This window comes from Nematolebias whitei, chromosome 1 (assembly GCF_014905685.2).
Source record: "Nematolebias whitei isolate Nwh7 chromosome 1, NemWhi1, whole genome shotgun sequence".
Classification (NCBI taxonomy): domain Eukaryota; kingdom Metazoa; phylum Chordata; class Actinopteri; order Cyprinodontiformes; family Rivulidae; genus Nematolebias; species Nematolebias whitei.
Genome location: NC_056498.1, coordinates 21,336,389 through 21,361,388, shown reverse-complemented (window position 1 = coordinate 21,361,388; position 25,000 = coordinate 21,336,389). Strand labels below are relative to the sequence as shown.

Here is a 25,000-nt window from a genome sequence, read left to right as displayed (position 1 = left end):
TGTGAGCTGCAGGTGCTGGTCTGCTTTTGGTGCAGACGCCTCAGGAGCTGTGGTCTGTAGAAGTTTCCAACCACAGTGTTTCCCCTCTGTCTCACACACACACACACACACACACACACACACACACACACACACACACACACACACACACACACACACACACACACACACACACACACACACACACACCCACACACACACACACACACACACACACACACACACACACACACACACACACACACACACACACACACACACACACACACACACACACAGCTCCTCTCGCTGGTTTCAAGCCTGTTTCCAGGCAGCAGGTCAGTGGTGTGTGTGTACGTGTGTATTTGTGTGTGTTCAAACATGAGGTCTTGCTTTGCGTCTTCACTCCAGTAGATATGAAGTCAGGACTTTGTCGTCTAACTCTCTTGTGCTCTTTATAAATACAACCATGAATCATTTTACTATTGTTATACGAAGTAGTCACCTTCTTGGATGTTTTAACTTTTTATTGTTCGTGACTGACCACAACTATTATATTTTTCTTTTTTACTGTTTCATAATGCCAGAAGGTTTGAGTTTTGAGAGATGATAGTTTTGTTGCATGTCTGTGTGTGTCTTTTACACTTTATATTTTTGCTGTTGTTGGATGTAATTGGGACCATGTGTACACAATTTCCTTCCACCTCATGCGCCACAGGTGATGTGAATGACAATAAAGACCTTGACTTTGAACCTTAAAGAACTTTTGATTCAACATTTGTCCTATATTTACTTTATCTTCCAGTGACTCCAGAAACTTTATACATTTAGGCTAAAAACACATATAAACAGTTCAAATTAATCAGAAACACTTCTTACATGGCAACAACCCAAACATTTAGCAGTCAGAGTTTAATGCTAGAGTTTAGTTAGCTATTCAAACAAATTACAAATTTAACTTTGAATGCTTTTTAATCTATACCTACAAGGAATTGGGTAAATAATAGCTGCAAATCCTTCATTTAGAGACTTCCAGACATTGCTCATTAATAATCTGCTGGTTGGATTATGGTCAAAATGTCTCAATTGGAGACTGTGTGTGTGTTCAGGCTCCTGACTGTAGCGTGGTCGGCTCCGGTGAGAAGATCCTGCTGTTCAGACATCGACCTGCCTCCGAGCAGCTGCTGCAGCGACTAACAGACGAGGACGAGCTGCAGGACGGGGACCTCATCGAGGTCATCATCGCAGGTCAGATGTCCAAAAGATTTCAAACCACCAATGGGGAGATGAATAGACAAGATTTTGTCTGTTTTTCCTGCTGTCTTTGAAGGTAGCATGCTGCTGGGTTGCAGAGCACAATTCAGTTTCAAAAAAGTTGGGATGTTGTGTAAAATATAAACAAAGACAAAATACAATGATTTGCTAACATTGTAAATCAATATTTTCTTCACAGTGCAGCATAGAAAACAGGAAACGTTTAAGATACTGTACCATTTTTGGCGAAAAAAGTTATTTTGAATTTCTTGGCAACAGCGTATCTCAAAGGTGGGACAGGAGCAACTAAAAGCCATAAGTAAGTTAATTTGGGATTAATAAAGTACAGAATTGAATTCCAGGTCACTTCTTGTGTCACGGTCAGACTTGTTGAAGCTGCCTGTTTATCTGTAACGCAGACTCCCTAAGGTTTCTGTTGTTTATAGATTTGCACTTGTTTGACCATTACAACGCTGCTAAATCCCACAGTAGAGACCAGTTAAGCCTCAGGCTTTAAGGTGGATCAAGTAACTACGAGTCAGTGGGAAACAGAGCGACCATCAGGGACAGAAACGCACCGAGGCTGCTTCTTTTGACCTGAACTCTGCCTGCAGCTGTCAATGATGACCACATCCAGGAACCAAGATGTTGAAACACGTTCTCTTTCTGTTTTCTTGTTTATATTCGGAATAATAATTCACTCAGTTGAACTAAACATGCACAATTTGCTGCTAAGCTGCTGCCCCTGGAATCATGTTTTTATAACGCAGAATAAAAATGCACCTGCCTACGTTCTTACGGTTGCTGATATCATTTGTATGTTTCCATGGAAACGTTTGCTCTGTGGCATCACGGCCGAGCGCTCCTCAATCCCTCTGATTTCTGACCCGACTCAGGATCGGTCTCGGTAGCTGAGGTGAGGATGCGTCCGCACTCCCTGCTGGTCCAGTCGTACCGGACTCCCACGTTCTGCCACCACTGTGGGGAGATGCTGTGGGGCCTCGTGCGACAGGGGTTAAAATGTGAAGGTAAGATGGGTCATGAAACAAAAGTTTCATTTTTAAAACTCGTTAAATGCTGCAAACGTTGGTTAGCATTTCTTGAAGAACACCATTTTGACTTTAAAGCTTTTTTTTTGTACCATAGCTTTAAACTAAGAGAAATTATGAAATTCTACTTGTTTTTGTCAAATTTTGTTACTGAAAATAACGTTATGCACAATTTCATTGGATTGTGAGATCACTCAAAGTTTGTGTTGTGGATTACTCTCAGCTACTACCATGCCAAATTCTTGTTCAATGATCTGAATTATAGCTATATGTGTGTTGTCTGAAGTCAGGTGGCCGTGGTAGCCATCGTGAATCGTGTTTACTTCAGAAGTTTTTCAGTTATAGACGTAGCTGCAGTGAGTTTTGTTAACACCCGTCCAGTAGTTCATGAGATATTTAGCTCGATCTTTGACAGGTCCACCATTTGACAGCTACGTTTTCAACATAGATCTCACGCATTCAGTTTGCGCTCAGAGTTTGTGTTTTGGATAACTTTCAGCTACGACTAAGCCAAAGTTTAGCTCGGTGTCTGTAAAAGTGAGAGTTCTCTCCGTTTGGTTGCTAAATGGTGACATCCCTCGTGTATCAGGTCGACTCCAGTCAGCTTTAGATGTACATCCAATTACTTTCTGAGAGTTTTAATTGTTAGGATAATTTAATATTATCCTTTCAATAGCTCTTAAAATAAATATGCCACACAGGAGAGGTAGATAATTTTCTTAATCCCAGGTTTAATCTTGCAAGATGAAGCAAATACAAGCATAAAAATGTTACGTGGCACTCCATGTCTGCTCAAAGAGAACATGAGGAAGCGTCTTTATAAAGGTTATCAGACAAAGGCAAGGTCAGACGACTCTTGCAGCCTCCTTGCTTATTCGAGTGAAAGGCTCCATGCTCCTGCAGCACCCAGTCCAGTCATAACAACCCTTAACACACACACATATGGTAATATGAGTTACATAACATTTGACATTAATAAGTGAAAAACATGTGACCTTTTAAATCTCCATCATCAATAAAATCCACCCTAAAGTTTCATGAAATATTTTGCTAACAGACAAACACTTGATGGTGATGGGTGTTCTGAATTTCTCACACTGTGCCTCTGTTGTCCTCTGTCAGGGTGTGGATTAGACTTCCACAAACGATGTGCTTTCCTGCTGCCTGACAACTGCAGTCGCGTTCGACGTCAAGTCAGCACCAGCTTCTCTTTGTTCCCGCCACGGCGACCGCCGACCATCTCACTGTCCAATCAGGCTGGAGGCAGTCTGGAGGAGGTATCAGAAGAATCGCAGTGAAGGAGCTCACAGATTACTCTGACCTCTCCTGACCTGTTCCCTCTGTCCTCGCTCAGATCAGCATGTCCAAACCGTCGTCAAGGCCTCCGTCGTGGAACGAGCCTCCGGTCTGGTTGGTCGGGTGTGGAGACCGGAGCAGACCTCAGGTCCCCCACACCTTCCACATCCACAGCTACACCAAACCCACGGTGTGTCAGCACTGCCACCGGCTGCTCAAGGGCCTCTTCAGACAGGGGCTGCAGTGCTCAGGTCAGCTCCAGCCCAAACATAAAGAACACAGAAACAAAACGGAACACTTGAAAACGCAGGACAGAACCTGTTGGAGAAAAATGTTCTCGCTTCATCTCACTTACTCAAAAGGAGCCACACTCGACGGCAGGGAAATGTTTTAACCCGTATTTACTTGCAAGGTCAGATTTTTAGGACAGGCTACACAGGAAGTACACGCATGAAGCCCAGTCACAAGAATCTGCCGCGAGCAGTGTGTGACGCTCGTTTTTATACGCTTGTTCAGCCGAGCTCACACACTCAGAGGTGAAGTTGGAGTGCCAGCTGCACCCTGCAGCCTCACTCAGCTCCTCATCCAGCTTTCTACTAACCCTAACATACGATTCATGGGCAGAGCTGAACATTCTCAGACAGAGCTGTTAAAAACATCCATAAATTTTGCCCCAAAAAAATCCCTAACAGAACCCACATGTGGGGGCAGAGAAGAAAAAAATACTTGAAATAGGATTCAAATAGTAAATTAGTTTTGCAGGCTGAATCTAAAAAAGCAGCACTTATTAATGAGACTGAGCAGATGTTTTGTGGAAAAATTATGTTTAGTTAGTGTCTTACCTGTTGTAGATACCTCTTTGAACAACATCATTCTATAGAAATAAAGTCTAAATACATAAATAAAGGAATATCATGTTATTCCGAATGGCTCTTGGGTTAAAGACTAATAAATGCAGCTCCTGTTCCTGCAGAGGTGGACTCCTGTTTTGGATCAGGATCTCCTCATCCGTCCACAGATGACTTGGAACTAATTTTCTTGAACGCCTCAACATGTCCCAATGCTCCGTATGTGTTGGGGTGTGCGTACACGCTTAGCTGACATCTCTTTAAGTGCAGTACACGACTGTTTCAGGTCTGAGCCTTTCTCCACATCACCTTTGTTTTCCTCAGTGTGTCTTGACCCCCCCTCCCCCCATTGTTTCCTCAGACTGCAGGTTTAACTGCCATAAGCGCTGTGAGCCGCTGATCCCCAGAGACTGTCCAGGAGAGAAGAGAGGCATCAACGGGAACGGTGAGCACCAGTCCTGTTTTTCAGTTCTGGATCTGGTTCTTATGTTCACGTAACGTCCCGATGAGGTGAAACTGACTCACCCATCTTCACAGTAGGGGAGAGTGGGCCTGATTTTTCTTCCCAGAAATGTCATGTATTTTTTTATTTATTTATTTTTTAGGCGTGATGATGAGCAACACAATGATTCAGAGGAAAAAAGACAAAGCCTGTATGGATTTAAAAAATATTTTTATGATACGTTTCTGCCTCGTTTCTTTATGAGATCTCTCTGAGGTGTCTGACTCTTTTAGTTCAAGTGGCCTCGATGAAGCTCCTAAACTCAAGGAACGAGTCGTGTTGGGTCTGCACATTAAATCTCACACAGAAACAACCTTTTATTGGATCATTAGATACAGAACTGTCTAAAGTTCTTAACTTTGACCGTCACTTAAATTAGGAGTTATTAGTTTGTGGAAGTTTAATTCTAGTGGTTCATGAAATATTTATCAAAACAAAGTTCACGTCAAACAGCTGCTGGCGGTAGCTCTCAGAGTGCGAGTTGTAAATGACTCTCATCTACTTCCACAACAGATTTGAACTTGTTTTCTGTGAAACTGACTCAGTTGTGGCTGTTTTTGTGGGTCGATTGCGTTACTTTACCGTGGCGGACATCTTGAATCAGGTTTACTCTGAAAGTGAATCGGTTTTAGATGATCACTGCATCCATACTTTGAGTTTCATCTAAATCTATCCAGTGGTTCCTGAGATATTTTGCTAACAGAAAGACAAACAAACACAGGCAAATACAGTACTGATTGCCTTCCACCTTTTGGCAGCATTATTTGTAGATTTTCAGTAACAGAAAGAGCTTTGTTACGTTGTGTTGTTTGGAAACGATATAAAAGTTTTCTGTTATGAAGGAGAAATATGAACAAAGTCAGTGTTTTTATTAGACATAATTTAAAATACTTTCTGTTCCAGTTCTCAGAATCATTGTCCAAAACTCTCAGGTCATATTTTCACAATAGGTTTGAATAAGAACTTCTCTACTTTGTTTTGTTTCTTTCCTGTAACCTTCCTTTTTTTTTTTTTTCCTTCTTGCTCTTGGTGGAGGCGGACGCTTTTTCCTCCCGCTCCTTCCCCTGCTTCTGCTCTTTGTCCTGTGAAACTTTCGGAGCCTCTCATTGCATATCTTCTGAATTGTAAACTATGGATCTGGTCAGCTGGTCTCTCAACGCAATTGATCAAATTTTCTCAACGAGATGACAGGACGAAGGAGAACCCTCCTGCCCTGATGGGACATTTGCAGCCAGATACACGATGGATTCCCGGGGGCAGTGAAAGATCATATTGTCGGTTGAGGACGTTGAAGATGCCGACATAATTGGATTTATGATAACATGATTTTTGCTTTTTGGAGTTGGTGGGTACCTGGCATATTGACAAATTTGAAAAACGTTGGCAGCTGTTCTGGCCTGTGTGAAGGAATGTGCCGTGCTGTGAACACTCAGACTCAAATAATAATAATAATAATATTAATAATAATAATAATAATAATGTGTTGTCGTCATTGTATGTTCTCATGCAATGGTGAAATTAGCTCTCTGCATTTAACCCATCCACCCCCAGGTGGAGCAGTGGGCAGCTATTGAATGTGCCCAGGGAGCAATTGGGGATAATGTGTCCTGCTCAGAAACACCACGAGATGTGCAGTGACTGGGGATCGAACCTGGGACTTTCGGGTCCCAAGTCAGCTGCCCTGCCTCTACCTCACCTCGGCCCCCATAGTGAGCTGAGCTGTAAGCTGGACGTGATTTCTGCTGAGAATCTTAGTCTACTTGCAGCTCCTGAATCTTGCTGGCGGGAAGGAATCGACCTTGGAGAAGTTACAAGCTCTCGTGTTTCCTTTTCCTTATCTAACAAAAAAAGGCAGCGCCTCTCATGAGGCTGCAGCCTCAGGCACCCTGTCTTCCCATGTCTGTTGTTTGGTTGTTGCTGTTTCTTTGGACTGAAATTAAATTTCACTGTGCTTCGGGTGCAATGATAAAAAAAGGCTGATTCTGATTCTCTCAAGTAACTTCATGCTGGAACTTTCCCAGAATCCTCTGCAGCTGCTCACAGGTGCCCACAAGATGCAGAAGACAATGAGTCTGAGCTCTCAACCCTGGACGTCTCAGACGATGAGATGTCCACCGACTGTGACTCGCTGACTGACACCAGCGAGGCGGAGCAACCGAGAGAGCCGATGAGGTCAGAGGATCTCCTGAAGGTGTTCCATGTCTCATCCAGACCTTGAACCTGTGCTCCGACGCTGATCAACTCTTTGTTCTTGTCCTGCATCAGTCCGTGCTTCAGCAGCAACATCCCCCTGATGAGGCTCGTCCAGTCGGTTCATCACACTAAGAGGAGACCTGGGGGGGTCCTGAGGGAGGGGTGGCTGCTGCACCACACCAACGCCGACACACTGGTGAGAAGCACACATCATCCGGGCTTCCATGAATGAAGCTGACGGTCCAGTAAGAATTAAAAACGCTTCACATGAACAACTCCATCAGAGCTGCTGCTTCAAAAGAAAAAAAAAAAAAAAAAACATGGAGACAAAAGATGTAAACCTTTGGATAATCTGATCGATAAGAAAATAAAATCAGGCACAGAAATAATCAGATTATTTTTCTTTTGATGTTGTTTGTCAACAGATGAGTCAGGAACAAGGATTAGGACCATGGTGTTAATCCAGAGTCAACAACTATAGTCTTTTGTTTCAGGTGGTATTCTGTGCAGATGTTTTCAGTAATTAATTAAGTATTGATCTGAACTCTGAATATTATTAGTTTGACTTTAAACTTGATTGGATGTACAGTCAAACAGCTACTGAATGGAGCCAAGACCAAATCCCAAAACCTTCCTAATCTCTGCAGAATTATTATAATATTCCTGCCAGAAGTTCTGTGGCTGCAGCGTAATCCTACAGCTAACTGCTGCTGTTGGGGTTTGCAACTAACCGTAGCATTCTGTGCAGGCAGAAACTTGAGGTGCATCTGATGACAACGTAAAGTTTCTAAAATCCTGCGTGCATGTGTCACTCAGAGAGCTGTGGTCAGCGCTGCAGCCGCACAGCAGCAAGGTTTCTGTGTCGATCGTGCATCAAATTACAAACTGCTGAGACTTGAGGAGTTTCAAGACAAGAACAACGATCCTCTTTGGTCTGGATCCGGCCTGCATTAGCCGTTAGCACGACAGTCGGACGGAATGAAACTATTTTTCCTAATGAAAGTAGTTTTTCCCAGAACAGCACCTTAAAAAGTCTGAATGCTTGTTTTGATGGTTGATGATTGATCTACTCTCAGAACCTGTAGAGTCAAATAGAGCCCAATCAATATCAATACTGATATTGGTGCGGTGGAAGGCTAATGTCGATAACTGATATAATGGCTGAAAAATTTTGAGCTTTGTCCACCCCCAACAATCTAATGCCCCTTTTCCATTAGTACCGGTACGGGCCGGTACTAATGGAAAAGGGGCATAAGTACCATATTTTACGGTGTATAAGTCGCATTTATTATGCGTCACCGCTGACCCGTCATGTTTATTATGTGTTTATTTAATGGTCAAAACAGCTTAATTTTGCCTTGGCAGCATGGCGCCATCTATCCATCCATCCATCCATCCATCCATCCATCCATCTTTGAACCCTCCCGTGCGTGCTTGCTTCACTCACATCGATCGATGATCGATCCATCGATCAAAGCCAAAGCTGCTAGCTCTCCAGCGTTCCTCCGCCTGCACCAGCTGAGTGAAGCAAGCACGCACGGGAGGGCTCACTGTTACAGTTCTTATAAATTTAAAGCATCAGTCAAAAATTGTTATGAATATGGAAAATTAAAAAACTTATATAAGTTGCTTCGTATAAGTTGTAGAACTGACAAATCTATGCAAAAAACTGTGACTTATACGCCGTAAAATACAGTAAACAGCTACTTTTAAACCTGTTTTAACACTTGAAGTCTTGAAGCAGTCTTCCTAACGTGCGTTCACACTTTCTATCCTCCACTATTCACCATAAAGTTATCAAGTGTGTTACAAAAATATAAATTAAACAAAGAAGCACCCTTCTCTGTTCATTGTTTAAACAGCCAGTCACGTATAGTGAAGGTCTAATTAGCATTGACCACAGCAGTGTTTTGTTTTCCCTTTGCAGAGCACACAAACAATGCTTTTCATTGAGGACGACAAAGATAACGTTACTAACACTGATATAGTTTTCCTTTACATTAGATTTATTGTTCTGGATAAAGTTTTACAAGGCAATAGCCTATGCTACATTATCCAAAAGTTAGCCTGCTAACTTGAGAGGCACGTAGCTGTTCACAAGTGGGTTGGAGGATTCAAGGGTATTTCCATCCATCCATTATTTTTACCCGCTTCTTCCTTTTCAGGTCACGGGGGTCGCTGGTGCCCATGTCCAGCAGTCACTGTGCAAGATATATGAAGAGAATTTATTATTGTTAATTTATTTTAAAAATCCTTTACAATAAACTTAACATGCGTAGCTACTCAACCTTAGCCTTTCTCCTGATTTGTACTTTAGGTCTTTAATGTGCTCATTTTTTGGGGGGTGTCACTCATCACGGTGCAAGGAGGGGACTTGGAAACACTCTCTGTCAGTCTGTCCGTCCAGTTTTGATCTCATGAGCTGAATAACTTAAAAATAAGTGAAATACCGACCCATTTTGGTGTGTGGCTGTATCTAGGCGTGGGAAAAGTCACTATCAAAAATTGGATCTCTCATATACATATGTGTAAACCAGTCATTCGAAGAAACTTTGCTTTTTAGTTTTTATTTAGCATAAAAGAGAAGATTCCTTCAATGATTAGGGTGGCCAAAGATGAATCTATGGTGGCCACCGTTGGCCACCCCCTGGCTCCACCATTGCTCCTGATGTTGGATCAAACTGTGCCGTCCTCTCACCAGGAGCTGTCACTCTGTGCTGCCTGGGACAATATAAAACATCCGCCTCTCCTCTTCTCCACAGTGTGACTCCTACCCACTTGAGTATCGTGCACTGAAAACATTAAGTTTTATTCCCTGTTCATTTCCAGTCCAGAAAAACACTCATCTGAAAAACTGCAAACATTCACTATTCAAATCCCTCAGCGATGGAGGACGTCTGTGTACCGCTTGTTAAATGAATAATCAGAGCCCATAAATACTGTATCTATACAGTACATAAATACTGTATCTATACAGTACATAAATACTGCATCTATACAGTGCATACATACTGTATTTATACAGTGCATAAATACTGTATTTATACAGTACATAAATACTGCATCTATACAGTACATAAATACTGTATTTATACAGTACATAAATACTGTATTTATACAGTACATAAATACTGTATTTATACAGTACATAAATACTGTATTTATACAGTACATAATTACTGTATCTATACAGTACATAAATACTGTATTTATACAGTACATAAATACTGTATTTATACAGTGCATAAATACTGTATTTATACAGTACATAAATACTGCATTTATACAGTACATAAATACTGTATCTCTACAGTACATAAATACTGCATTTATACAGTACATAAATACTGTATCTATACAGTACATAAATACTGTATCTATACAGTACATAAATACTGTATTTATACAGTACATAAATACTGTATTTATACAGTACATAAATACTGCATTTATACAGTACATAAATACTGCATTTATACAGTACATAAATACTGCATTTATACAGTACATAAATACTGCATTTATACAGTACATAAATACTGCATTTATACAGTGCATATATACTGTATCTATACAGTACATAAATACTGCATTTATACAGTACATAAATACTGCATTTATACAGTACATACTGTATTTATACAGTACATAAATACTGCATTTATACAGTACATAAATACTGCATTTTTTTCTAATTTTCTTATTCAGTTGTATATACATTACTAAAATTTACATTTTTTTAAATTATTTATTTATTCATTCATTTAAAAGAAAAAAGAAAAAACATTGAATGAAAAGCGTGCAGAAAGAAGAAGAAAATTCTTATAATTTCTGCCCCTTATTTAAACAAATATAAAATAACTACAAAGAACAAGTCGGGCTTGAACAATCCCCAAAGTGAAAACAAAAAATCATCAGGCATTCTTCACATGGTACTTTCCTAACAGTTTTAACTTAATCATCTTTTTAAACATATAAATTGCTTTATTTTTATGAGCTTTTTACATGACTTGTAAAATACTATTTTCAACCGAATCATAACATTTTAACAATTTAATTGATGAAATAATACATTTGTTGGGTTTTTGATTAGGTTCTGTGAAACATGTAATGTCACTTTTTTTTTTTTTTGATACTTTCTTTAAATAAAATCTACGAACACAAAGAAAACTCTGTTTGGAGTCGTGTTCGATTCTCATTGGACACTAAGTGTTCCTACGTGATTTCACCAACTTCATATTTATAGATGGTGATGTACATCATGTCGAACACTGAAACACTCGTAGATCAAGATTTATCGCGCCTTTGTTTCCTCAGAGAAAACGACATTATTGGGTCTTGGACTGGAAGAGCATCACTCTGTACCAGAACGAGAGCAGCACCAAGTACTACAAGGTACGGAAGAAGTGAAGACGTTTTGATCATCAGCAGTGATGAGGATTCATCCACTGATGCTCCGACATATTTCTGTTGTGATGCAAGTTAAAAACAAGTTCACTTCTACTGATGGTCGGTGCTGAACCCCCTCCCCCTCTTCTGCAGGAGATCCCTCTGTCAGAGGTGCTGCAGGTCCGAGGCCCCTCCCAGCTCTCTGTGCCCGCGTTGCCAGGCAACAACTCTCACTCCCTTGAGCTGGTGACGGCCTCGCTGGTGTTCTGCGTGCAGGCGGGCTTGGACGGCGCTGTGTGGGAGAGCTCCATCTATCAGGCTCTGATGCCCGTGCAGAGCAGGAGACCTGGAGAGGGGCACCAGGGTGAGACGACCACAACGTCCATCTGCGTCAGATCATGAAGTCCTAAATGTAGCCATCTTTATTTCTAAACCCCGTGTGCTCCTGCTTGCAGATCAGGACCGAGACAGAGGCGGCGTGGTGAGGACCTGCTTCTAGTCTGAACCCCTCGCTCCGAGTGTCGCTCTTCAGGGTGTGACTGTGTGCTTGTGTTTCAGGACATCAGCGCCTTCTACCAGATCTTTACAGATGAGGTTCTGGGTTCAGGACAGTTTGGAGTGGTGTACAAAGGTACCACTTTGACTTGCAACACAGAAAGTTGATGTTTTTTATCCATTCAGGGTTGAAGTACCTGTGCAAAGAATGAAGCAGTCATGGAAAAAGGAAAGTTCACAAAACCAGCCACTTGGGAGAACAAGCCAGTGTATCTTTGTGTCAGTTCCAAGCCCAGGTAATTGTTGAGGGTTGTGTCAGGACGGGCATCAGGCGTAAAAAATACAACATACCAGATCGGTCGAGGCCCGAGTTACCAACTACTGTCACCCGTGCTGTTGACAAACAGGGTGCCGGTGGAAATCGTGCTACTTATAATCGAAGAGCACGAGGAGGAAAATACATCAGGAGACAGAGGGAGGAAAGTCAAGAATGTAGGACTGAGGGTGGACACTCTGGCTGACATGATGCTGAGAAGGAAGGTAGATGTTTTAAGGTTAAAGAACAGATCTATGGATGCAGTTAGAGAAGACATGGAGGTAGTTGAAGTGAGGTCAGAGTGAGATGGAGGAGGATGATCTGCTGCTGCGATCCCTTAAACAGGATCAGCCGAAAGAGGAAGAAGAGCAGAAAAGAAAAATTCACCCACTTTCAGAAAATGGATCTGGTCTTTACCAGGTGCTAAGATTATTAATATTTCATCTGAAGTGTACAAAAGCACACAACAGATCCAATCATGACGTTATTTATTAAACAAAAACAACTAAAAATGGAAAAGTTGTGTGAGAAAACTAAATATTTTCCAGTTGCATCTATTGGATTGGAGGGAAAAGTAGCTGCTAGAACGTATTGATTAACTGATCATCATCTGTGTGAGCGCCTCTAGAAAATCAGAAGGTTTTTTTTTTTTAGATTGATTTATTGACAACACATCAAAGTACATTTGCCATTTTTATACAATGTATAAAATACAATATTAACAAAAAAAAAAAAAAGAACATTTACCCTCCCCTCCCCATGCCCCTGAATGGTACCGTTTAAAAAAAAAAAAAACCTTCACAGCACCTAGATCTTTGGGATACCTTAAAATATATATATATATAAAAAAAAGGGCAGAAGTTTTGTCAGTTTGTTGCTTTGGAGCATACAGCTGTGTGTTAACACAATGCCAAGATGGAAATACATCAGCAATAACCTTAAAGAAGCAACTGCATCAGTCTGGGAAGGGTTAAAGGTCATTTTCCAAACAGTTAAAGATCCATCATCCTACAGTGAGAACAGCTGCCAGTGTTCTCTGGAGTGGACAGCCCAGCAAATTCACCCCAAAGTCAGACTGTGCAATGCTCACAGAAATGACAAAAGCCCAAGAGCTCCATCTCAGACTCTACAGGCTCAGTTGGCAGGTTAAAGGTCATTACAGGGTCATTGGGGAAAGTCGTACCAGACATGGCTGGTTGGGAAAGGTTCCCAGGAGAAAACCTAGTCGCTCTTTGATGGTTCAGAACTCTGCTGCCCACGTCATCATCCACACCTCCTCGTATCATCACTTCACTCCCGTCCTGCAGCAGCTTCACTGGCTCCCAGTTAAATCTCGCTTCATCTTCAGAATTATTCTTTAGCCTTTAAAGCCGTCCAGTCTCGCCCCTCCGTATTTCTCTGACCTCCTCCAGATCTCCATCCCCTCCTGCTCCCTCAGATCTGCCTCCTCCCTCCACCCCTCTGTACCTTCTGCCCACCTCACCACCATGGGGGTCTGATCAGAATGAACCACATGTCCTTTGGACAGACCTTTTAAAGCAAGTTGCTGAGATTTCTGGCCAAATACCTCGTATAAACTGTGAAGCATGGCGGTGGAGGGATGATGATCTGTGCATCTTGCAGACATTGAGTTGAACAATAAACTCTAACCCTAGAATTAAAAGAGGAACTGTCTTCTTCCCATGGAGGATGCAACATTAAGTTATGTAGTATTTTCTACTGTTTTAATTGCAAGCATGTAATTTGTTGTTCCTTAGGTACTCACAGGAAGACGGGTCGATCGGTCGCCATCAAAGTCATCGACAAGACCCGCTTCCCCACCAAGCAAGAGCGACAGCTGAGGAATGAAGTGGCCATTCTGCAGGTGTGTGCACTTGTCTCTCTGCAGTGTTCACCATGTTATTTCCTCTGACGTCTGAAACTTTTGCACGTTTTGTCCAGAATCTGTCCCACCCCGGTGTGGTTCTGCTGGAAGGGATGTTTGAAACGTCTCGGCACGTTTTCGTCGTCATGGAGAAGCTCCACGGAGACATGCTGGAGATGATCCTGTCCAGCGAGAAAGGCCGGCTCCCTGAACGCATCACTCGTTTCCTGCTCATGCAGGTGAGTGTCCTGTAGTTTACTCACTTTTTGCCTGAAATCAGAAAAACAAAAAGAAAGTCTTGTGTTCTGGATGCAGATCCTCGAGGCGTTGCGGTACCTTCACCTGAAACACATAGCTCACTGCGACCTGAAACCAGAGAACGTCCTGCTGGTCTCCGCGGACCCCTTCCCCCAGGTGAAGCTGTGCGACTTTGGCTTCGCCCGCATCATCGGCGAGAAATCGTTCCGCCGCTCGGTGGTGGGAACGCCAGCCTACCTGGCGCCTGAGGTGATCAGCAGCAGTGGCTACAACCGCTCCCTGGACATGTGGTCGGTGGGGGTCATCATGTACGTCAGCCTGAGCGGGACGTTCCCCTTCAATGAGGACGAGGACATCCGGCAACAGATCACCAACGCTGCCTTTATGTACCCACGCCACCCCTGGACCTCCATCTCCCTGGAAGGTCAGGCTGTCGGTTCTGGTTTGGGACTAGTGCTAACAGACGCTTGGTTAATGTTTGAAACAATCTGGTGTTAGTTTGGTCAGGATTGGATTTGTTCTTTCTTTTTAGGTGTGAGTCTGATCAACAACCTGCTGCAGGTGTCTGTGAGACGCAGGTTCACTGTGGGCAAAGCTCTGGGACACTCCTGGCTACAGGTCTCACACCTTACCCTCCAACTTCATGTTGTGTAGATCATTGTTTAGTCCCAGGGAAAGAAAGGCCAGTCACTGTCAGCCATAGGGTTGAACATATCAGGACATTACACAATTTTTTTTTTTTTTTTAAACTAGGTTCTAAAATGATGTAAATCTGACCTTGTGTACAAAAACATAACAGATCCCACGTGTCAGCAAGAAACCCAGTTAACACAGTTCAACAAGTTTCTTTTAACTGCAGCTGCACCACAAACGTATTGACCAAAAGCACCAATATGGACGTAATAAATTATCGTACTTGCTGCCGTACATGTCGCACCAGTCCAAATATGTCTAATAAAGTAGAAAAAAAGAAAAGTCACCTCGCCGTGTAAGTCGCATCGATTATGCATCGCCGCTGACAACCAAAGAACGTGGGCCGGTGTTGTGCCAAAAGCTGCCAAATGGCAGCAGCGGGAGCATGCACGAGAGGACTTTAACAAGAATTTAACAAGATTAACACTTAAAAACAATTATTTGTTTGCTCGACATTATAGTAAAGGTGTGTCTCAGTTGAAATTTTACTTAATAAATGCACTTTAACAGTCAAATCAGCTGCATTTCACCTGGGCGGCAAAATGCAGCTGATTTTTGACGTTTGCTCCAGGGGTTCCGGAGCGAGACGAAGGTGGCTCTGTATGGCAAGCCAAGTGTCTCATTAATAGCCACTTTTACCTATTACATGTCACAATGGCATGTCATACTACTCGAGTGCCATCTAGTGGCTGAAAATGGTAGTGTTCAATATTTTCCATGTCAGAATGAATGAAATCGTCAGATCTCAGCCAAACATTGGTTATAAATATGGGGGGAAAAAACACATATCAGTCGCTTCGGTGTATAAGTCGCAGGACTTGCAAATTTATGCAAAAAGGTGTGACTTGTGCAGTGAAAAAATACAGTAATAAAAATAGAAAACATTTGAATAACATACATTTTACTCTCCCAAAGCTTTATCTGTACACAAACTCCATCCCCCTTTCTTTCCTCAGAGTTCAAGTCCTCTGTCCTGCAGGCAGGGCTTAATTTGTAAACCAGTTGATACCAGAACACAACTAGCAGATGGGCTGGGTGTCCTCCCCCAGAATATTTTGATCAAAGTAGATGCAATTTCCTGCATTTTGGTGTAGTTTTGCAGGTTGTTAAACATCTACGTTTACCTAAACATTCTGCTTCTGTCAAGCATCCTACTCCCTTCCACCTTACTTGACCGTTCCGAGCCCGACTCTGTCGCTGCTCATCATTGTCAGACTCCGCATGTGAAACCTCCAGGCGCCTCTGTGCTCCTGCCCACGTACGACTGCCTGGTTAGCTTGGCACTCACTCCCACCACACTTTTAGGGGCGGAGATGTTTTTAAGAGTAGATGTGAAGATGCTACTTGAAGAGGCAGATTGTATGAGATATTAAGAAGTCGTGACTGTTGTGTTTAAAATGAGTGTTTATGTAATTATTTTCAGTTTACATATCCAATATACATTTTATTTGTTCAAGGCAGTCATATTTGGTCATAACTTTATTATTAGTAAGCCTGTTGTTACCAGTTACCAGAACGCACCCTGTCAAAATAAGAGTTCCCGGATCTTGTTCCAGCAGGATCCAGCTCAAATTGAGCCCTGCCTACAGGTCATCACTGTGTTTCTGTTTCAACAAGTGTGGGGTTTCTGTGTTTTGTCCTGTCTTTTCTGTGTCTTCGTGTTTCCTGCTCCCCAGTGTTTCCCCTCCTTGTTGTTCAGCTCCTGTCGCACCTGTCTCCTGTTCCTGTCACCCCAGGTGTTTGTCATTCTGTCTCATTAGTGTCTCTGTGGTTTCTCCTCTGTCTGTGGATCGTGCTGTCATGGGCTGTGTCTGCTCCTCCATAAATGTAAGTTGTGTTGCCCCGTCAGCATTTTGTTTCGTATGGTTTAAATAACTAAAAATCTTTTATTTTTACCTGAAGTCTCCCGTTGCCTGCTGCACGTGGGCCCAAACAACAAAAATAACAGATCATGAAAACAAGAAGTCCTCGACTGTCGTCACACAAGCGAACGCTGAGAGTCGAGTTTTTTCTGTCGTATTTCTGACATAACTTTCAGTTCACTTTAGGGCTGAGAATGTCCGCTCGACATTTATCTTGTGCAGGACGCTACAAATGCAGTTGGCTCTGACCAGTCTGCTGTCTGACCGTCCAATCAAACAACGTGAAAAATGCTGACGTTGTTGAAGGCCTGCTAGAAGGCCCTGGTGTCATCAACTCAGCATGTGATTGGTCAAAGCAACCGTTTCATTAGTTTTAAGCTACAGCGCCTGCATTGTTGATTCTGAAGGCCATGAGGCAGATTAATTTGACCCTAGCAACAGATTGAAATATGATTGGATAAAAGCTCTGTATGAACATGTGCTGCTGGAAGCTGCACAACCAGAAGATGTGAACTGAAGACAGCAGACATTTCAGAATGTAATAATTAATAGAAAAAGTCAATTAAAACATAAGTTAGTGATTCTGATGGTCCACCATTGTTGTGAAGATGTGAGAACTAAGTCAGCAGCTTGTAGTCACTTTTAGCAGCAGCAAACCTTCAGGAGAGATTTCTGTCTTTTATCAGTGTCACGTGGTTGTGGATGAATTTTTGTCCCACTCTTCTTTCCAACGTTGCTTCAGTTCACTAAAGTGTGCACTTTTGTTTCTACACAGCTTTCCTAACGTCCCACCTCAACATTTAACTCAGGTTGAAGGACGTTAACAGGATCATGGAAACACTTTTGATTTTCAGCCGTTCTGCTGTTTCAGAACATTGTCCCGTTTTATGACCCGGTCCGGTCAGAGCTTCGGCTGTTGGACAGGTGTCCTCACCTTTGAATCCTTTGGTCTACAGGAGTTCATGGTCAACTCGATGACTTGAAACTGTTGGTGTGAGGTGTTTGTTCTGGTACGCCGTTTTGTGTTTTTCCAAACATGGAGCTGTGAATTATGGGTAAACGTGTCTACTTTGGTCTTCTCTAACGGACATTGTTCCAGAAGTCTGGATTCATTCAGGTGAAACCTAGAGCTCCCTGCACCTGAAGCGGTGAAACCTCTCGTTGACGTAGCAGCGCGACGCGTCGTTTTGTTGTCAGAGCAGCTTCGCCCTCTCGACACAAAACCTGGGCCCAACGTTAAAAACTAAGAAGTGTGACTGGGCAGAAGTTTGTGGGCGATGCATCGTGACATGCAGCTGTACGACTCATTAAACTCTGAATCAGTCAAATGGTGTAAAACTCCTGGATGGAGGTCGAGCAGACGTCGTGCACGGAGGAGTCCGTCTGCTGACCAACGGATCGTTTCCATTTTGTCTCTGATTTGGTTTAATGACACACTAGACTCTGTTGTGTTTTTGAACACTTGAATGTAGGTCTGGTTTTTGCCCATACCTGTGAAGCTATCACCTGCTGTCATGAAAGAAAGTCTGCCTGTTAGCAAAATATCACATGAAACAGTGACATTAATTTTAATGCAACTATTATTAACTCTGAATTAATTTGATGATCTCAGTCTGATTCAAGATGGCTGCCCCAACTCATCAACCTCTGTAAACACAAACGGGCTGCAGCCGAGTCAGTTTTCCAGATGTTGAGCTAGCATTTGGTGTGGTAGTAGCTGAGAGTCATCTCCAACATGCACGCTGAATAAAAGCTGGATCAACGCTCTGCTTTCTTTAATTCATTGTTCTTCGTCCTCCCTCCTGCAGGATTTCCAGCTGTGGTGTGACCTCAGGGAGTTTGAGAGGAGGATGGGCTGCAGGTACCTGACCCATCGGACCGAAGAGGACCACTGGACGCATTACGCTCGGGAAAAGGGACTCTGCCTCCCCCCTCATCTCTACTGGGACCCCAACAATGAAGTGGACCTCTGATGAACCAGTTCAGGCTGCCAGATGTTCACGGAACTTATTTACCAGCGTGTAAAAGAAAACCCAAACTTCAGTTTAATAATATAATATTCCTTTTTATTCCAACTTTTTTTAAATATAGTTGTTTGAAAGAGTTTTTGTAGCATCAGTGGTGACAGAACGAACTGATAATGGGGGGGGGGGGGGGGGAGAATGGAGCACAGATGAAAGTCACACATCAGCATGAACAGAGGAGTCGACTCGCACCCATCATCACGGCTGAGCAGGTTTTTTAAGGGACCAGAATCCTTTGCGTTTCCTGCCTGATGCAGGCCTGCTGTGGTCCCACGTCCAGCCCTGATATTCATTCACAACTTTCCTGACGCCCTGTTGTCTCTTCTCACCTCCTCCTGTTTCTCCTCCTAACTCGTCGTTCACCTGAGCTAAAAGGAGTGAAGAGGCTCCTTCTGTTTTCATTCCAGAGTCACCGTCCTTGTTGGGTTTTTTTTTTTTACCCATGGTGCTTTGCTCTGAGCTGCTCTCTCTGTTTTCATCTTAACATCTGGTGCTTTCATTCATCCTTCATTTGATCCTGGGGATCTCAGGGCTTCAAGATCTCCAGGGTAAAGTTCCTCGGCTAACTTTCAGGCTTCACGTCGTGTTTTCACGTCGAGACGCTCGTCTCGGTGACAGAACAGCGCCTGACCTGCTTTGCCCCTCTGCTGGTTGTTACCAGGCTCCTACAGATGCTGTTTTAAGTTTCAGTGGTGAAGGAAGAGTCGGTGACTCAAAGACAGTTTCTAAACCTCAACATAGCATGCATCTGCACAAATACACAACCAAGCCAACCAGCCTTTTAATCACATTTTCTTCTTTAATCACCCTTCTGCAAAAATAATCATCAGACAGGGAGAGGAAGAGCAGGAGGCTTTGCTCAAATCACTCGTCTGTAACGGCTCCTTAACGCAGGCTTCTTTTACCCGTTGCACTTGCAGTTCTTGGGATTTGAGCAAAGTCCCCCACTCTCCTCCTCCTCAGGTTCCTGGGTGTGACGGGACGGAAGGGAGCAGCGGGGAGAAACTTCAGATTCGTGAGAGGAATAAAACGATGAGAACAAAGCATTTTAGAAGGACAGTGGAAGGGTTTAACATCACGCTCTCCTAACAGGAGAAATAGAAGCTGGGGAGGAAGAGGAGGAGGTGGCGAGGAGAAACGCGGCTTTGTTTATAAGTCGCTCTCTCCGTACAGGGCGCTGGAGAAAGAGATGTAGTCCAGGGCGCCGGGGGGAGCCTCGCCTCCGACGTACCTGGTCATGCGGCTGATGCAGTACTCTGCCTGCTCGGGCGGTAGCTCCCTGCGCAGCTCGTCCACTGTGATGTAGCTCTGCAGGGGGGGGGGGGGGGTGTTATCTCAGGTCTGCTGTAAGGATGGTCTGTGTGTGTGTGTGTGTGTGTGTGTGTGAGTGTGTGTGTGTTTACCTTGTCTGAGGCCAGGATCTTGAAGGAAGCCATGACTTGCTCGGCGGTGTCGGTCTCGGCGGTCTCGCGGGTCATGAAGTCGATGAAGGCCTGGAAGGTCACCACGCCGGTGTTGTTGGGGTCCACCAGGGTCATGATGCGGGCAAACTCAACCTCACCCTGTTTAGAGGAACAGAGCCCCACATCGTCACTGGGAATGTAAACCAGTCCTTACATAACATTTACACAGTAACATGTAAAAGTTTTAACTACCTTCTTTATATTTTCCTTCTAAGACACGATCTCAATCAATCCAGGAGTTTCTAAAGATGTTTTTCTGTCTTTTTTTGGTGTAAAAATCATTGACTCAATGGAAAAGTAATCTCTGGTAAATGTTTTAAAATCCATCAAAGACCTGGCAACTGCGTCGTCCTTCAGGTTCTAATCAACTGCGATGGTTGCAAACTTTTTCAGTCTTCGATCCACTAAACTAATCCTGACGCTGTTTGAAACAAATCAATTCAACAGTTTTGTCAACGTTATTCTTTATCAATTCGTGGCTACAGTTTTTTTTTTAATGCAACGACTGGGGCTCATTTTTAAACTTAATTTGATTCTGTCACATTTTCATCTCTTTGTAAATCACCTTGTTGGTGCTAAAATATTATTTTATCTGTGAAACTGTTGAGTTAAATCTGTGAAAAATACCAAAGAAAATGGAAAATGTTGTTTGTTCTTGTGACAGACTGCTCATAAATGAGAACCTAAAGATCCAATTTAAACCCGTTTTTAAAGTCGTGTAACGCGTCTACGTCACTTGGGCATCTGTTTAGTTAATAAAAAGTTGCTTTTTTAATGGTTGGACATTGAACTGAAAATAAGTTTTAAGAAAAGCTGTGGGGGAAAAACTTTTAAACACCTTAAAATCTACAGAACTATTGATTAAGATAACAGAAAATAGTGGTTCCCAACCGTGGTCCTTGAGGAACACCATCCTGCTTGTTTTAGTTATTTCTCTGCTCCAACACAGCTGATTCAGTGGTTTAATTTAAGTTTGGCAGAAACCTGTTAATCACCCTTTCATTCAAATCAGGTGTGTTGGAGCAGAGGAACAACTAAAACAAGCAGGGTGGTGTTCCTCAGGGACCACGGTTGGGAACCACTAGAACTGCTTGTAAGCAAAATATAAAGAAATGCAGGATGTCTCAAGATTATAAACTGAAAATGTTCAAACCTGGTTCTTGTCTACTGAAACAAGCCAAGACTAAAACTGAACCACCCTCTGTGTCCAGATGTTTCACTTACCAGATCGTAGCCCATGGAGATGAGGCAGGCGCGGAAGTCGTCGGGGTCCATCATGCCGTTTCTCTTCTGCAAGGAAAATCAAATCCACTTGTTTTTATGTTCGAGCTAAATCCACAGTTTACGTCTGGCCGGTTCGCCTCACCCTGTCGAAGTGGTTGAAGGAGGCCCTGAACTCGTTGAGCTGCTCCTGGCTGATGCCCTTGGCGTCGCGGGTCAGGATCTGGTTTTCCACCTCGTTGATGGTTCTGGCGATGGTGGTGAGCAGCTGCTCCCAGCCCACGCGCACGTGCTGCAGGAGTGAAGGACAGAGAGTGAAGCAGACTGAGGGGGGAGGCGTTGAAGCACAGAGGGCAGATGTTGGGGCAGGGGGTGGGCTCGCAGCACCTCCATGGTGTAGTTGGTGTGTTTGTTGTCGAAGATCAGGGACTCCTGGCTGAGCTGGTGGTCTCCCTCCAGCTTGTCGATGTTGGACTTGTAGTTGATGATGTTCTGCTCGTACTGCTTCAGGCTGTTCATCTGTTCCTCCAGGGAGCCGGCGATGTCCACGGACACGTGGCTGATCTCCTGCAGACAACAAGAGGGCGTTAACAGTTCCACTTGTTCTGAGTCGAGTGTTTCATGTTCGGTCTTTTAAACCAGGAGTTCTCAAACTTTTGGGTTCAGGGACCCCCTCATGTTTATTAAATAATTTTCTTCAATTTGTCTCTTTAATGCAATGAAAATATTTGTGTAACATAAATACTTTAAGACCTATTATTTAATAGTGTTAATACATTTTTTATACTTTTAAACATGGAGTATTTCTCATTCAAGACACAATTAACAAAACTTTTAATTTCAACTTCCAAAGATTACAGTTTGGAGAAAATTAACAGAATTAAAAACCACTTTAAAACTTTACCTATTCATATAATGAACATAAATGTGTTGATACTTCTTCAAATTATTACAGAAAACTCTTGATATAAAACTGAACAGAATCAGAACAGCAGCAGTCAGACCAAGTAACAGGACTTCATTAGTAAACTGATCCATGCTGGAATGCAGATAGCAGGTGGATGGAGGGGGGGGGGAAGATTTTGAACAAAGCAGATGTGATTTCCTGCATTTTGGTGTATTTTATTTAACGGGTTGGTAAACATCTACGTGATTGTAAAAAAAAAATAAATAAATTTATAGGCCTATGCTTGTTTTTTTTCTTTCTTTTTTTGGCGAACCCCCCCCAAAGCACTGGCTCGTGGACCCCTAGGGGTCCGGGGACCACAGTTTGAGAACCTCTGCTTTAAAGTCTGCTCTAGTTCCACCTTTCAATTTGTGTCCTGGTCATAATTTCAAACATCAATATTTACAATAATTTAGGTTAAAATTGTAAAAAGTCTGCTTTAGATAATAAATTATTTGTACCAATACATCGTTTTGTTTGTTATTTTCCTTAAGCATCTTTGTTGACTGACTAATAAATTTGCAACAGGAATATGTTCGGAGTTGATTTATTCTAAAACCATAAACATCAACATCCGACAGACTGAGGTTGTTTTCCTCTGAGGGGTCAGTGAGGTGTTTACCTCCATCTTGGTTTGAATCCAGGGTCCGATGATGTTGGCCTGAGCAGCAAACTGGCGCCTCAGCCTCTCGTTGGCCTGCTGTCGGGCCACCTCCTCCTGAAGCATTTGGTCTCTGAGGGGCACAAAGTGCTTCACCTGCAGACGGACGAGAAAACCGTTCATTTAAAGTAATATTACTTCAAAGTGGATACACTTTATTTCTGACACTTAACCTGCTCTTGCATTGAGAAAGTTTAAAGACGAGTGAGTGACGAGTTATATTTTACATTTCCTCACAGATGGTTGGGTATATTCAGCCGGCTCTGACAGATTGTCCTTGGTAGTTATTCTCATCTCGAGAATTTACAGGCTGCAGTTTTCTGTCCCTCTAAATGCACAACACTATTCCTGACCCTTCACTCAGGATGCACTGTACTTATTTATAGCCCGATGACCAAATGCAGAGACACGGTGTTGGTTTGTGTTTCCTGTTTTTAATTACGTCAACTTAGACAAACCAGTAATAAATTATTAAAATGGAGTTCCACCACACATTTCTTCTTGGAGACGATGATTCTGTATAGATGTGCTGTTTCACTCACAGTGTCCCATTTAGTGCTGATGTCCTGTGGAGACAGGTTGGTGTACGGGTTGATTCCGGACAGTTTGATGCCGTAGGTCTGGGCGATCTTCAGGATCTCGTTGTGGATGCCCAAGGTGGCCATGCGCTCCTTGTCAGCCTCAGGCAGAGTGGCCTTGAACTGGTCGTGAGCTGTGATCAGACTCTGGACCACAGAAAGAAGGTGTGACACTTAATCAACCCGCATTTGTCATTTATAAAATTTATAACAGTGGACTAAAAGAAAATAATACATTTTTTTGGGCAGTTTAACTTTTTAAAATACTTCCGAGTATCTCACTGGGCTGCAGTAATGTGCACTATTGTAGTGTATTGTGGTGTTAAGAGCCCCTGAAAACAGTTCAAGACATTCTGGAGACGAGTGCTGCCCTCAGTCGCAGCTTGCCAAGATAGTACCTTAAAGTTATCTTACTCTGGGCGGGTTTTCAACAAGAACCACTAAACAAACGTCTAAATGTTGGAGTACCTGGATCTCCTCAATGCTGTGGACAATGAACATGTCCTGCAGGTCCTCCATGGCTCCGTCCATCCAGTTATTGAAGGGCGCTGCCCTCTTGGCAAACTCCAGGTACAGCTGGTCAATGGTCTCCCACAGTTTCTCCACGCGCTAAAGTCACCCAAACATATGGGAGAACATGTCAACTTCAAGGGTGTACTCAACAGTCTGTACGTTTGTTTATTTTTGTTTACCTCCAGAGCGTCCCTCCTCTTCTGGGTGAGGGTCCCCAGGTTGTCCCACTGGTCACAGATGCCCTGGCAGCGAGCGTTAACCGTAGCAGAGTCGTGGTAGTCCAGCTCACTGGTGGAGACGATAAATAAACATCACGGCTCTAAACTCGCCACTAAAATGACAAATGTTAGAATTACAATCCTATTTCACAATGTTTCTTTCTCTAAAATAGATGAGATTGGATTAGTAACTAAAGGGCTGCACGGTGCATCAATAACTCAAGGGCTGCGCGGTGCATCAGTTACTAAAGGCCTGCGCTGTGCATCAGTTACTAAAGGGCTGCGTTGTACATCAATAACTAAAGGGCTGCGCTGTGCATCAGTTACTGATGCACAGCGCAGCCCTTTAGTTACTGATGCACAGCACAGCCCTTTAGT

General features: G+C 43.1%; 2 protein-coding genes across 2 annotated transcripts in view; one reads left to right on the top strand and one right to left on the bottom strand.

Annotated features, from left to right (window-relative positions):
- prkd4 (protein kinase D4) overlaps positions 1–18,971 on the top strand; it is a 71,275-nt gene extending 52,304 nt beyond the window's left edge. The window contains exons 2-17 of the mRNA XM_037675595.1: positions 1,089–1,227; positions 2,130–2,261; positions 3,405–3,559; positions 3,637–3,829; positions 4,788–4,871; positions 6,950–7,100; positions 7,194–7,317; positions 11,439–11,516; positions 11,664–11,874; positions 11,966–11,991; positions 12,069–12,141; positions 14,079–14,185; positions 14,263–14,424; positions 14,501–14,867; positions 14,976–15,061; positions 18,807–18,971. Coding sequence (XP_037531523.1) covers positions 1,089–1,227; positions 2,130–2,261; positions 3,405–3,559; positions 3,637–3,829; positions 4,788–4,871; positions 6,950–7,100; positions 7,194–7,317; positions 11,439–11,516; positions 11,664–11,874; positions 11,966–11,991; positions 12,069–12,141; positions 14,079–14,185; positions 14,263–14,424; positions 14,501–14,867; positions 14,976–15,061; positions 18,807–18,971 — 2,253 coding nt within the window. The remainder of the gene's footprint in view (positions 1–1,088; positions 1,228–2,129; positions 2,262–3,404; positions 3,560–3,636; positions 3,830–4,787; positions 4,872–6,949; positions 7,101–7,193; positions 7,318–11,438; positions 11,517–11,663; positions 11,875–11,965; positions 11,992–12,068; positions 12,142–14,078; positions 14,186–14,262; positions 14,425–14,500; positions 14,868–14,975; positions 15,062–18,806) is intronic.
- Positions 18,972–19,446: 475 nt separating this feature from the next.
- actn3b (actinin alpha 3b) overlaps positions 19,447–25,000 on the bottom strand; it is a 42,464-nt gene continuing 36,910 nt past the window's right edge. The window contains exons 13-21 of the mRNA XM_037675574.1: positions 24,584–24,692; positions 24,360–24,500; positions 23,856–24,038; positions 23,275–23,409; positions 22,094–22,273; positions 21,852–21,998; positions 21,710–21,775; positions 20,426–20,584; positions 19,447–20,330 (exon numbers count right to left, since the gene is read on the bottom strand). Of these exons, the coding sequence (XP_037531502.1) occupies positions 20,172–20,330; positions 20,426–20,584; positions 21,710–21,775; positions 21,852–21,998; positions 22,094–22,273; positions 23,275–23,409; positions 23,856–24,038; positions 24,360–24,500; positions 24,584–24,692 (1,279 nt within the window). The 3' untranslated portion in view covers positions 19,447–20,171. The remainder of the gene's footprint in view (positions 20,331–20,425; positions 20,585–21,709; positions 21,776–21,851; positions 21,999–22,093; positions 22,274–23,274; positions 23,410–23,855; positions 24,039–24,359; positions 24,501–24,583; positions 24,693–25,000) is intronic.